Source organism: Gavialis gangeticus, unplaced genomic scaffold, assembly GCF_001723915.1.
Source record: "Gavialis gangeticus isolate Ggan-Ray unplaced genomic scaffold, GavGan_comp1, whole genome shotgun sequence".
In the NCBI taxonomy this organism is placed as follows: domain Eukaryota; kingdom Metazoa; phylum Chordata; order Crocodylia; family Gavialidae; genus Gavialis; species Gavialis gangeticus.
Window position 1 is genome coordinate 47,607,642 of NW_017729032.1, and position 15,256 is coordinate 47,622,897.

The window sequence follows — 15,256 nt, forward strand, 5'->3', positions numbered from 1 at the left end:
AAAACTATATTGATTAAAAATGACTCTCCTCAGCAACACAATTAGGGCAGTAGCTTTTTTTAGTGTAAACCAGACCTTAAGTTATAAATGTTTGTTATGAACGGTGATTGAAACTTTACAAATCACTGTAATCAACTGTAGTTCATACGGCTGTGAGCTCTGCTGATTTTAACATGATTTTAGTTTTAGTTAATATTCATGGGGTTTTTTAAGTACCACTCATGTCACACTGTTCTGTGTTTCTTTTTCCTTACAGGTTCAATGGATTAACTGACTCTCATTCAGAGGGAACCTAACAGATCTATTACGCTTCCATTAAACTTCTCTGCTTTATGTCATAAAGATTTCTTGGGTCAAGAAGCGATGTTGAAAACAATTGAGCAGCACAACAATGTGAATCTGACATAAGACTTTAAACACTTGGAGAAAGAATTTTCTGCTGTTCAGTTTTTATTTTAAACCCCTAACTGAAGCATGCATAATAGTTAAATTGATAGAAGAAAAAACTTTCTCATTAAAAAAGACTGCCACAACAACAGTAACCCAAATTTTCAAAATGAGTGCACCAGTGGTTCCAAACAAGGCATGCTACACCCAGGAACAGGACAACAGAATTGAAATAAAAAATAACAATGAAAGCATAGTAAATGTAGGAGATACCAATGCTAATCAGATTGTGACAAAAGTCAGAACCACAGAAGGCGAGGGCAGGAGATGTGGTTTGAGAGGTGAAACTGGAAGTGTGCATACTGATGGGTCAGAGAAGCTGACACAATTGGATGCAGAGCAGAATAAACTTCTTGTCTTTAAAGAATCTCAGATTTGTGACATTAATATACAAGAGCATAGGCAGCCTTCTGCTGTAAGTAAGAAATTGGATAAAGATTGTAAGATGGATGAAGCTAAGGTTACTTCAAGGCATCTCTGTATTAGCCGAGGACAAAGTCTGTCTAATTTAAAGAGCAGTGCAAATGATAGCAACACAGAGATTCTTTCAAAAGGTGATGCTGAATTTACCCAGTATTTATCTAAGGGCAAAATGGTCAAGGCCATTGAGGTTGAGGGAATAAAGAGGCTTTCTTTGGGAAGGCCAAGTAAATTTTCTGCTAAAACTGAAACTTCTGCAAAAGAATGTGCTGGACGTGTGTCTCACAAACGTTTGCTTTCTGCATCACTGGATTCCATTGATACATCACACCATTTGACTGGTAATACTGAGAAATCACAGAAAACATCAGCAGATCATTTTCTAGGTATGGTTTTTCATCCACTTGACAATACCTCAGAGGAAAATATTGTGTTTTATTCTAAACCGTCTACCTCAGAAAACAAAAAATTAAATAAGCCAGAAATCCAAATGGATGTGGATAACATACCAAATGTGAACAGTGAAAACACACTGCAAGCTGTTGATGCAGCTCTAAACATAACTGTTAAACCCAGTGAAATTTCTAGTAAGCCAGAAGCACAATTAAGTCGGGGTGATAAAAGTAGAAAATTGGAGTTTAAAACAGCACCATCTTTACAGTCTAAAAATATTTGCCAGCAGAAAATTGAGAGAATTATGCTAGTAGAATTTCTAGGATGTCGAAAAAAAGAAAGTACATTAATGCAAGAAAAGAAAGGGCCTGGGGATGAAGTGTCCAAGATGCAGGCTTCCCAGTTTCAAGACTTTTGTAGAGAGGCAGAGGATCCACACTTAAACCCAGTGATAGCTTACTCCAATGACAGACTTCTAAGTGATCATATCACCTGCCCTCAGTTAGGAGGAGGAATCACTGCTAATGACAGTAGAGCAACTAATCAAGTCACTGAGGAGCATATAACAAACAAAGAAGTGGAAACTTTATTATCTCTTCCTGATGACAGCAAACCCAGTGGCAAAGTCGTGTCTGCAAAAAACAAAAGCTTACATGAAGCTGACACAAGTTGCATTGGAACAGTTGGTGAGCATATATCTTTTATACAAAACATTAATCTACCTGACAGCAAAACCTTGAAAATTAATGAGAATAAACTGATGCTAGTCAAAGGAAACATTGACAACACCAGGCTGTCTGCTTCTGATTTCACAGATCAACACCGAGTGCTTAGTACAGAGAGAGTGTCAAATGAGCATCCTAACAACCAGGACGGTGATTTGGAAACAGTGAGCTTTTCAATTCAGAATAAAAAGACAGTTATTGCAAAGAAACATCTTTCAGATGAAGCACCAGAGAGCTATAAAATTTCAGCAAAGGCTGATGCCTTTTTATGTGTTCCAACTCCCTTGCGCCCAGTGGCAACTGTGCATATTGATAATCAGCCCACTATATCAAATAGTAATTTGAAGGATCTTTATGCACTTCATGTTGACAAACTGTCACCCTCCTCAGTCCTACCTCCCATTGATGATTCACAGTTGTTAAATATATCCCCTAAAGTGCCTATCAAGACTGCTTGCAACAGTGGGATCCCCAAACCAATCCTGGTACATTCCAAGGGCTCCTTTACAGACAAGAATGATGTAGAGAGTGACTGCATTGAAAAGCCTGAAGAAAATATTGAGATAACCCCTGTCATACCTAAGCCCAAACATGTGAGACCCAAAATTATCACCTACATTAGAAGAAACCCTCAGTCAATCAACCAGCTCGACCCTTCTTTTGCCCCAACCACCCTGTCATATGGTTCTCCGGCCTGCGGTATGCCTATGGCAAAGGAACAGAAAACATCGACTGGTGGGGATATTAAACCACCTAATATTTTGTATGACAAGTTTAAGCCTGACTTGCAGAAGCCAAGGATCTTTGGGTCAGGACTGGTGGTATCTGGCATTAGGCCCCCAGGGCATCATTTTGGCCCCATGAGTGAAAAGTTTTTACAAGAGGTAAGATGATGACAGCCAGTGGCTGTACAAAAGAGGTTGATAATATTGTTTGTTTGTTTATTTGTTCAAGAAACCTTGAACTCAAAATCATAATAGCTAAATCAGGGTGTTTGTACTTGTTCTAAATACATTTTATTAACTACTCCTGGCAATGATACTGTCATTTTCATAGAAAATTGTTGGTCACTTGGAAGATGTTAATCCTCCACCTGTCTTTTACTCATCCCTACAGTATCTCATCTTTGTTGGAAATAGAAATAGAAGACTGGTCTAGGTGGAACTTTGGCCTGACCCAGGGTAGAAGCTCTTATGTTCTTATGTTGTTCTTAACATCAATGGTCTGCTAAGATCTTTTCCATCAGTATACAAGTACTTGGTTGAGCACCACTGATACACAGGGGACTGGGGAAATAAAAAGACACACCTTAATATATATGGCTATGGTGCTTAATCTCTGGTTTATGGGCCAAATCTGGTTTACATGGCTGTGTAATCTGGCCCACAGGGCTCCCCATGAGTCTGAAAATTTGGTGGTGGGAGAGCAGCAGCATTAATTGCTGCAGTTTCCAAAGTTGGTCCATAACCACATTCAGTGTTAGGCCATGGTGGCATGTCAGATCACACCCATGGACTGACCCTGTGTGTCAAGTGCATGCTGGATAGGGCCTGCAAACCAACCAACCTCATCTGGCTTAGAAGGTCAGAAGTCTGAGCACCACTGATTTAGGGGAACCAGGGGAGCTTGTAGAAGGAACAGCTTTGAAAAATGGTCAGGAATTTTCCCTTAAATAGAAGCATTTTCTCCTTCAAAGAACTGACCAGAATATTCAGCAGGAACTGGTGACATGCACTTGGGCTGGAAGACTTAGTTTGGATGAACAGAAAAGCAGATATGTTGATAGCTGTTGATGTTCTTAGTTGCTGTAAGATATTTTATACTGTTTAAGAAAATATTTATGTTTGGTTCATTCTGAAGTGGCTGTATTATGGTTATAGCTGTTCTTGAAGCTATGTGTATATATCTATATAACTATTGTGTAATCATATAATTGAACACCATAATAATACATAAATAATAGGGGCTGAATTAAGGTTAGACCAGCAGCCATCATTCTGGCATTTCCTAATTTTTATGTCCCCAGCTTTGTGACCATATGGCCTTGCCACACATTCAAATTAAAGCTGGATATAAACCAGCTTTAAAGTTGTTACCCATTTTCAAGCACTAACTTTGTAGCTGGTTGGCTCCTCAGCTGGATGGATGTCTGTATGGTGTGATAATTACTTTGCATGTGTGGCCAGTCTAAAATTATTACAAAACTAACCAGTTAACTACATAATATATGCAACATGTGATAGGGGCCTTAGTGACCTTCTATTAATACTGGGTTTTATGTGTAATGTCCTAGTTGCTTTTTTAAGAAAGCAAATAGGAAGGAAAAAAAAACGCATCACATGGTAGCATATTGACCCTTGCATGATTCATCAGTGGGGTTGGAACCATCAGGTCTAGCTGCAAATATATCTCAGCCACCTAAGCAATAGTAACAGAAAGTCATAATTTATGCAGACCAGTTACTGTAGAGGGATGTGACACTCTGCCCATCAGTATCATGGTTATTTGGTTTCATCCTGTGTTCTGGAGGCAAGTGTGCTCTAGCCCATGTCCTCTCTGACCACATCCTCTCCAGCCTGTCTCCATCCCCATCCTGCTTCTCTTCCACTCACATCATCTGCACATCCCAAGCCAAGTCTCCCTCTGTGATCTCGTTATGTGAGGTAACCCTCCTACTAAATTTCAGGGTCCTGTTCCAAAAAAGTATGTATTTTTCCTAAATCTCATTCTCAATGAGCTAATGTACTTAAATTAGCATTGTCCCTCAATACAAACCACATTATACTTGTACCTGTGTCCTGAAGAGCAAATCATAAAAAGTCAATTTAAAATACCAAGTATTTTCACTTGAAAATGGGCAATTTTCTTTAAAATAAAAAAGGATATGCTATATTAGCTGAGAAATAATTATGTAATTATTGATTCCTTCAGTCCAAGGAAACATTTAATATTTATGATCATTTTTATATGTTTGTTTGTTTGTTGTCCTGCTGTATTACCTAGAGAGCACAGTCAATAAAAATAAATACTCTGAAACTGTGGGTAGACTAGCCCAGTTTATTAAAAATGCATGTCCTCTGTATATGAATTATTCCTCTGTTGCTTGTGTTTAAGAATCCATTATTGGTGTGTTGTCTGCCAGCTGCAAGGATGATGATAGGAAGTGTATAACAAAATCCGATTTGAATATGTTCATTGGGGAGAAGATAACCAAATCTTATTCATGAAAATAATTTCATATCCAAAAATTGCCTTAAAACTAGGACACTGATTAATTTTGAAAAATGAAGATAATTTACTTCAGTAAGTTCTTGCAAGTAGATCAGAAAGAATCAGATGTAAACAATAAAAAGCTGGATCTTAAAATATGAAAAATAGGACACACATAAAGTAAAAAGAAAAATTGGCATTAAAGAGTTACTTCTGGAAAGCAGGCTTACATTTATAATGAAAAATAAAGAGCAAGATAAAATGTTCAGTATCTAAAGTATCTATCTTGCTATCCAAGTTTCAGTGTAAAATATGAAAAAGCTTAAAGATTCTAAACTCATTTCAGTAAATCTTTAAAGCCAATTTTATATCCCTTGTCCTATTAAAGATGTGCCAAATTAGGATTATAGCTGATGAACCTGCCAGGATCAAAGCTCCAATAGCCACTGTTCAAGTGCATTGTCTAAATGGTTATACTCGCTAAAAAGATATTGGCTTGAATATCTTTCCTAATACTAAATACACTGTAATTTATAGCAGAGTTAATTAATCAGAAAATGTGCTTCTGCATAGGTAGCCTATGGCACTTTTTTGATTATTTTTTTAAATAAATTCACTGATTTTTTTCAAGCCATTTTTTTCGAGACCTAAATGGGATACTGTGGAACATCTTAGATTCTGTAATAGAATTATGATTTACATTAGAAAGGAAAGTCTGTATTGAAGTTGGACTCGAACCCACAGTGTTAATCAGGAGTACAGAATCGTAGTGTTAGAAGGGATCTCTAGGGTCATCTGGTCCAATCCCTTGCACCAAAACAAGAATGATGTTCCTAAATCATCCCTTTCCAATGCTTATCTAGTTTCCTCTTGAAAACCTCCAGTGAAGGAGATTCCATATATTCCCTGGGCAGTCTATTTCAGTGCCTCACTGTTCTACCAGTAAGCCCACTGACACATTCAGTTAAAGACACAACAGGATCTGATCCCCAATACTAATAATCATACCTCATGCTATGTCACACATACATGGCAGGAACTGTGGGCTCAGGGATCAGATTCCAATTGTGCCCTATTGCTGGTGCCATATGAACCCAGGATCATGATCCCCAGACTCCCCTGGACTACCAAGTCAGGTACCTGATGTGCCCAAGAGAACAGAGGAGTGCACTGGAGCCCTTGAAGTTCAATAAGAAGTGCAAAATCTGGCACTTAGGACAGGACAGTCCCATGCACCCATACAGATGGGACTGACTGGCTAAGCAGCAGCTCTGCAGAAAAGGACCTGGGGGTTACAGTGGACAGCAAGCTGAACCTGAGCCAACAGTGTGCCCTTGTTGCAAAGAAAGCTAATGGCATACTGGGCTGTATTAGCAGGAGTATTCTCAGCAGATTGAGGGAAGTGATTATTTCTCTCTGTTCAGCAGTGGTGAGGCCACACCTGGAGTGCTATGTCCAGTTTCGTGCCCCTCACTACAGAAAGGATGTGGACATATTGGAGAGAGTCCAACAGAGGGCAACAAAAATGATTAGAAGACTGGGGCACTTGACTTCTGAGGAAAGCCTGAGGGAACTAGTCTGGAGAAGACTGACAGGGGATTTGATAGAAGGGGATGGAGCTAGACTGTTCGCAGTGGTGGCAGATAAGAGACCAAGGAACAGCGGTCTTAAGTTGCAGCAAGGGAAGTTTAGGTTAAATATTAGGGGAACAATATTCTCACTAGGAGGGTAGTAAAACACTTGAACAAGTTACCCAGAGAGGTTGTGCAGTCTCTGTCCTTGGAGGTTTTTAAGACCCAACTAAACAAAGCCTTGCCTGGGATGATCTAGTTGGGGATGGTACTGCTTTGAGCAGAGGCTTGGATAAGATAACTTCCTGAGGTCCCTTCCAAACCTAATTTTCCCCGATTCAATGATTCTAAGATTCTGGTGCACCTCTGTGGCTGGGAGCTGTGATCAGCTGACTAGCAGTCCCAGCTATGGGAGCACACCAGAGCCTTGATGAGCTTTAGTACACCCGCAAGGCTGAGAGCACCAATCAGCTAATCAGCACTGGCCACAGGGTCAATTTAAGGCATCATAGGAACCAGCCACTAAGTTATTGCATATATTCGTGTAATAACTTTGTGGCTTATTCCCTATTTTATTGTGCTATTAATTGCATGAATATGTGGCTGATTTACTACTTAAGACATGATTAATTGGTTCCTAGATTTCATAGACATTAGGGCTGGAAAGGACCTCACGAGATCATCGGGTCCAGCCCCCTACCCAAGGGGCAGGAAGGCAGCTGGGGTCATATCACTCCAGCAAGATAAGCATCTACGCATTTCTTAAAGGTATCCAGAGTAGGTGCTTGCACTACTTCTGCAGGGGGAGTCTATTCCAGACTCTGGAGTCTCAGACAGTAAAGAAGTTTTTCCTTATGTCCAGTCTAAAATGGTCTTCCAGCAAATTGTGACCATTAGACCTTGTCTTCCCTTGGGGTGCCATGGTGAACAGACATTTTCCCAGTTCCTGATGCACACCACTTATATACTTATAGGCGGCCACCAAGTCACCCCTGAGCCTTCAGTTCTCCAGGTTGAAGAGTCCCATGCCTCTCAGCCTCTCCTCATAAGGCCTTTTCTCTTGACCTCTAATCATGAATGACTGGTGCTTCCCGCGACTAGGGGGGCATCATGGTGGTGAGCTGGAACTGCCCACAGCTGCCACCTGCAGTGTTGTCAGCAGTGAGTGAGACCACTCACAGCCATCACCAGCAGTGTCACTGGCAAACAGCAAGTGTGGGGGGGAGGGCAGGTGTGGGCGGTGACCACATGCAGAAACCAACAGCAGCTTCAGTGGTGGCCAATTTCAGGGGGGCGTGTGCTACCCCTTGCCCCCCCTACAAGTCACCTATGCCCTAATAATGAATGTGGCTCTCCTCTGGACTCTCTCGAGCTTTTCCATATCCTTTCTAAAGTGTGGAGCCCAGAACTGGATGCAGTACTCCGGCTGTGGCCTTACCAAAGCCAAGTAAAGTGAGAGGATGACTTCTTGGGTCTTGCTTGAGATGCATCAGTAGATGCAAGCCAGAGCTTTATTTGCTTGGTTTTTGTGGTGCATTGGTGTCTCATGTTCATCTTGTGGTCAATCATGACCCCCAAGTCTCTTTCGGTCATGGTGCTAGTGAGTGCAGCACTGCTAAGCCTGTAAGTATGATGTGGGTTTTTTCTCCAGAGGTGTAGCACCTTTTATTTCTCTGTGTTGAATGTCATCAGGTTTTGATCCACCCACCTTGTGAGCCTGTCCAAGTCAGCCTGAATTGCCAGCCTATCCTCTAGCGTGACCACACTTCCCCATAATTTATGTCATCTGCAAACTTAGCCTGTCTGCTTCTGACACCTGAATCCAGATAATTTATGAATATGTTAAAGACTACTGGTCTGAGTACTGAGCCATGGGGGATGCCACTGGACACAATACGCCATGCTGACTCGGATCCGTTGACTATCACTCTCTGGGTCTGGCCACGGAGCCAGTTCCCCGGCCATTAACTGTAAGGTTGTCGAGACTGCAGCTTCCCAATTTTCTTAAAGGTATCCGGAGTAGGTGCTTTCAGGAAGACATCATGGGGGACCAAGTCAAAGACTTTTTTGAAATCTAAATATATGACATCAACCTCTTCTCCTTTGTCCAGGTGATGCATCACCTGGTCATGGAAAGAAATGAGCTTGGTCAGGCAAGACCTACCTGCAATGAAGCCATGTTGGCTGTTTCTCAGAATGTTGCCTTCTGTTAGCCTGTTGTTGATGGTTTCTTTGATGATTTTTTCCAAGATCTTTCCAGAGACTGAGGTCAAACTGATTGGCCTGTAGTTCCCTGTGTCTTCCTTCCCTTCTTGAAGATCAGCACCACATTGGCCCTCTTCCAATCTTCATGAACCTCTCTGGAGCACCACAAGTTCTCAAAATACTTGCCATTGGTCATGCTACTGATGTCAGCCAATTCATTTAGCACTCTTGGGTGCATTCCAGCTGGGCCAGCTGACTTGTGGATGTCCAGCCTCTCAAGCTGTTCCCTCACAAGATCTTTACCGATTATAGGTGAATGTCTTCCAGGGACCTAAGAACATTTTTTCTGAAATCTAATCTAAATCTACATTGCACAATTTAAAGCCATTGCTTTGTGTCCTGCCTTCTGCACAAAGGTAGCACAGTTGTTCTCCCACTTCTTTATGATAGCCTTTCAGATACTGAAAGCTGTTATCATGTCCACTATTAATCTCCTTTCCTCCAAACTAAGCATACCCAGTTCTCTCAACCTTTCCTTGTAGGGCATTGTTTCCAGGCCTTTTAACATTTTTGTCACCCGCTTCTGGATCCTGTCTAACTTCTCCCCATCCTTCTTAATGCTTGGGGCCCAGAACTGCACACAGTACAAACTAGCAAGAAGTGAAAGCCCATTGCTTTATTCTTTTCCCTGCAGTTGTGGAAAGCGGCATGTGACCTGAGAGGTATGAAAGGTATACCTTTTCATGTATGTAAAGCTAGCACTTACGTAGACCGTTGCAGATTCAGGTCCTTAATATGGAGAAATTGTGTTTGTGAGGACGTGCCATTTATCACTTGTGTGAATTCAGACAGTAGTTAGTTTATTTGGAAGTGGATCCTGAAAGTTTCATGAATTGAAATGTATCTTTGTCCAGAACTTTTCCCTGCTTTCAGAAATGTTAGTCATTCAGTCAGGGAGCAGAAGCAGTACCTTCTGGCTTAGATTACACATATTTATGATAAACATGGGTGGATCCTGGAGGAGGATGGGTCTTTTCAGCCAAACAACACTTCTGGCCAAGAGCCTGCACTGACAAGCCAAAGAACTCATTGCACAGGAGCAACTGCACCCCCACTCCATTGGATTTTCCCCAGTAATAAATAACGAAACCAAACTGAACAATTTGGTATCAACCCATATGGTGAAGGTTTCCCACACAAGAAATTTGGCAAACGTTTATGAATAAAAGATACGTTCCTAGAAGTCGAGATCCTTTTGTGAACAAATAAAGGTCAATTTTGTTTGATGTACTCACCATTATGAGTAATTTGAATATGATAGTTTCAGATGAGACATTTTCTGATGAAATGGGACAAAAGTTTTCAACTTGACTTTATATTTGTTTCATTTATCATGGTTAAAAATTAAGTTCACATTTTTATAATAAAAGCTAACTTTCTTGCCCACAGAATTTTGCTGGAGTATTTTTTTCCTTAAAAAATAGATCCCTCCTTTATTGTCCAAGTAGGAATGCTTCGTGTAATATTTCTTGACACCGTTGCCTTAAATAACCAAGGAGATTCACCTTTTAACTGTTAATAGTTTCATTCATTTTCATCCCTGGAGGGAGTTTTCAAAAGCAAAAGTCAGCTGTGGATGGGTATTTAGATGGGTTGCAAATGGATTTTGTATTTCATGAATCCAAGTAGTCAGATTGTCCTGTTTTGAAATCTCCAAATTGATCCTAAACCAGAAGCCAGGGAAAAGAAAACTTATGTAGCACAGCCCTCAGAAACAACTGAGAGTCCCCTGTTTCCTAATCTTGTGAATACATTGTAGTGATATCTGTTTTAATTATTTCTCCTCAGGTTGGGGAAAGGCCTGTGAAAGAAGAATTTTGTTCTCCACCATATGGTCACTATGAGGTGCCACCAAGTTTTTATCGATCTGCCATGATACTTAAACCACAGTTAGGACTGGGTGCTGTTTCCAGGCTGCCCTCTACGAAAAGTAGGATTCTGATTGCAAGTCAAAGGTCCTCAGGTAGCTGTCTCCATCAGCCAGGAGAAATAACCAATGCTCCCAGCCTTTACCATCCTGATACTTCAGGTAACCTATGAATGTTATGTTTTTTAACTATAATCAGGGCCATTACTTTTTTTCAGACAGAAATATCAGAAAATGAGCAATACCTTGGCATGATACCAAACAGCTCTAACACCACTCTATGAGATGTGTTTATCTGTTCTGAAGTAAAGCTATGCTGACTAGGGAGCTTGGGACTTATATAAAGGTTAGTTAATGGAGCCATTGCCAAGGAGGAAAGATTATTTTTTGTGCCAGTCATTACAGTGCACTTGTTATCTTCCTCCCTGTAAGTGTCTGAAATATCTCCAGTAGCCTGGAGCTAGTTACTATCACGTGTGTACCAGGGAAGTTAATTGAATGTTTTTCTTCTATCGCAGATTTCCACGCTTTCTGCCTGATTTTGCTTACTTCCCTAAACACTGGGTTCTCCTCTGACCCTCGTTGCTTTCTTAAAATGTGCTGGTAGAGAAGTAAAATATATAAAATCCTGATCTCTTGAAGTCTGACACAGACCACATTAGAGATCAGGGTTTAATCAACTGTTACTCCCCATGAGCTACTGAACAAAGCACAGAACCAAGAAGAGTAACAAGGGAGGGAAAACAATACAAAGAAAGGGAGAGAAAAGTAGTGAACATCACAGGACAGAGAACATAAAGGTCTTCATCATCATCCCCTAAATTTACAATTCATATATTACAGCTTTCATTCTGGAGGATATAGTACAAGTTGGTGCATCTCCACATGCACTTAACTGGGCAGTAGACTAATTTGCTGTTGTATAAAGCATCACTGTCTATATGTGCAACACCATTAGACCCCAGCAACCTTAGTTTTCACCGCCATAAGATAGTACTGTCGGGGACACTTCTATCTTATGGTGGTGAAAACAACTGTGCCTAAAACACATGTGTAAATGCTGACCTGGATGTAAATAACACCTGGTCAATCCAGACAGCAGGGGGCCAGACCCCTGCCTGCCACCTTGCTAAATGGCTCTACTTTTTCAGCACTCTTCTACCCTAGCTAGCCCCCTCTACTGCTTGACACTACAACTTGGAGCCTGGGTCTGACCCCCTGAGTGTGCTGCCAGCTCAGAGCTGCTCCATTCCAGCTCAAACCGCTGCAGTCTTAGGTGTACATGTAAATGTTACACCTAGGAGCAGCCAACTGTGGTGCAAACTGTGCCAGAGATTATTAAGATGATTTAATTTGCACCCAGTGTGTAGGAATCTAAAATGCAGCCAGTTCTGGTGTGGAACATGGCAGTTGCTTTAACAATGCACAACACACATTCAATGTAGGGAAAACAAAGCCCTATCTTAGAATCAAGCATCAGACAACTCCAACTGGGAGCTGTTGAGAGTGGCAATATGGGGAACCTGGCTGAGCTGGGGACAGCATCAGTAGTACATAGGTTCCTTCTTACAGTGCCTTCTCCCTGCCCAGCTCCCCCACACCATCCATCTCAGTGGTGGGGAGCAGACACTGGAAAGAAGAATCTGCATACTGCTGTTCCTGCTGCTTCTGTCCCTGGTCATATTTTTTTAATTGGATACCCATATCTTGGATTTGGGTAAATATGGTAGATATTTAGGACAAGAAGTGAAACTGCAATTAAGAGCTTTGAAAGAGAGAGAGGAGACATTACTTTACAGTTAGGGCTGCCAGGCTCTGGAATAGGCTCCAAGTGAGGTGGTGCTGTCTCCTACCTTGGGGGTCTTTGAAAGGAGGCTGGACAAATATTTGGCTGGGGTGATATGATCCCGGCACCCGTTCCTGCCTGGGCAGGGGGTCAGACCTGATAATCTGTTTAGGTCCCTTCTGACCCTAAGTACTATGATACTATGAAAGGTTGGTAAAGTGGAATTTGACCAGAATAGCAAGGCTTAATATCCATGGTCATGAGAGGAGGACCATTCAATAGTTAAAACCCACCAAAATTATTAGGATCCTGTTTTTTTTATCTCCTCAGAAAGTCAACGTCCCCAGCAGCACTGGGCCATGTGACCTTGGTGCTTTATTTACTCAGCATCTGCAGCTTTTCTCCATGGAAACCATTTGCAAATATTGAGCTAGCCCAGCCCTGCATAAATTTTGAGAAATTACAAGATTGTAACATGGCGTAGTAAAGTTTGATTGATACAGGAATATGGGGTAATCGAGTGAAGGGCATTGAGGCCACAGACTGTACTGAATGATGAAGGTACCTGAAGGGAAGGAGGGTGAGACGCACACACTATGGTAAAGCAGGCTAGTAAGAGGCAGGCGAATTCTGGGAATGAGCCAGTTAACATAGATACTTAAGTAATTATCAAAATTATCTTCAGTGATTAACCCTTGTAATCCATGCATTTGCCAATGTGTTTGTTCAAGAGCATTGTGCTTTCATTAATAAAGTGCTGTGGTTTACTATGCTAAACACCCTGATTAAATTCAAGCAGTTCCTGCCTGTTTCTTTGTGGTAATATCACCCTTAAAAATGCTAACTGATGAGATTTACCCCTTAAGCATTTCTGCTGGCTATTAATATTCAAGTCATAATTGTCTAATTGCTTTGTGTTGGGGTTCTTGCCTGCCAGGGAGACCAGATACAGTTTCTTGGCTACCCATAGCTACCTCCCTAAAGAATATTATGTTTGTACCTTTCCTGTCCATTGTTACCTCGCTCTCTTTAAAGGATACTATTAAAAAATAACTCATGTTGGACCATAAATGTCATCTGCCATTTCACTCAGCATCCTGAGATGTAACCCATCTGGCCTTAGGGCTCTGTCTGTCTTTTATTGATTTTAAATTACATGAGATTTGTTCTGGAGTGATAGCTAATGCCTTTTGTTTTTCATTGTCTTCCCCCACACGTTTCCATTTTTGGCATCTTACTTAGTTTCCCTGGTGAGCACTAAGATAAAGAACTTCTTTAATTTTTTTCTGCAATACCTGGTTCCTGTGGTGAATTCTTTCCACTGTTCTCTAGCAATTCATTGCCTTCCCTCATTGACCTGTTGCTTTTAATATACTAAAAGATTCTTCTATTGTTTCCCAGCACTACTGCTTGGCTAATATCTCTTTTGCTGTCAATATTTTTTCCTTCGTATCCATGCAGGATTGGTTAGCATTTTTGTTTACCACAGTTATACTTCATATCGTTATGCATCTCAAACAAGTCGAATTTTCCCTTGACAGCTTCTTGACTTCTTAAGTCAGGCTGTTTTTATCTTTTCTTTTAAATGGAAGGTGCTTTTCATAAAAGGAAACAGTGACAGCAATCAAAATGGAAGTCCTCTAATCACATAGTAAGCCTGGCATGGCAGGGACACTTGTGTGTTTCCCCCTGCTTTATAGCAATATGTTTCAACCTAGAACAAACTAAGAGTCTGTCTGCCATTCTCATTCAGCACAACCTTTGCTACTATGATTAAACTGCAGTTGAAGGTGTCATATACAGCAGTACCTGCAGTAATGATTCTCTCTCTGTGACACCAGTTTGAAACCAGTATTTTGTTTCATTTTTACCTTGAGTAAAACTACAGTTTTATTTTGGTAGTCCCAGAGGTCACAGAATCCATGAATTTTGAAGACGAACCTGTGACTATTGAGGTGCCGTGGCGCTTTCTCTGGGGGGAGACTGCATAGGATTTGTAGGAGACAGAGATGTTGGCCTGTACAAAAGAATGGAGGCCTCCAAACTACAATTCCCACAAGGCAGTGTTCCAGAGAAGGGAAATGTATCTGAAAGTTATTGTTTAGCTGGTTTTTGTGGTTAAAAATGCTTTTTTCTTCTCTATACCTCTGAAGTGAAATTTACTAAAACTTGTAGCATTAACCATGGACCACTGTATAATAAAAAGCTGTTTCAATTCACTTGATAGCTCAGCTGACAGGTAATTTAATATAGAACATTTACCCCTAAATTACTTCTGCAAAAGAAGGTGGGCTAGGATATAACAGGTAGGAGTATCAGCCTTACGCCTGGAAGTTCAGGAGCTTCCAGATCTAGGCTGGACAGCCCCACTAAGTCAAGCTTAAGGAGTTACAACAGAGATAGTATGAGGCCAGGTGCAGACATTACACTTTTACTAGTGTAGGTGATTGGAAACTGATCTATACCCATAACAGAACAGAAATTCAGCGCACTTAGACTGGCTTAAAAGTGGTGGAGCCCCACGATTTCCTTCTTCCCTCCACCAAAGAGTGAATGTGTGTTCTGTTTGCGA

General features: G+C 41.1%; 1 protein-coding gene across 2 annotated transcripts in view; it reads left to right on the top strand.

The window, feature by feature from the left end:
• Positions 1–261: 261 nt before the first annotated feature.
• MTUS2 (microtubule associated tumor suppressor candidate 2) overlaps positions 262–15,256 on the top strand; it is a 410,713-nt gene continuing 395,718 nt past the window's right edge. For both annotated transcript variants that reach the window (XM_019525083.1, XM_019525084.1), the window contains exons 1-2: positions 262–2,869; positions 10,820–11,060. In XM_019525083.1, coding sequence (XP_019380628.1) covers positions 557–2,869; positions 10,820–11,060 — 2,554 coding nt within the window. In that variant the 5' untranslated portion in view covers positions 262–556. The remainder of the gene's footprint in view (positions 2,870–10,819; positions 11,061–15,256) is intronic.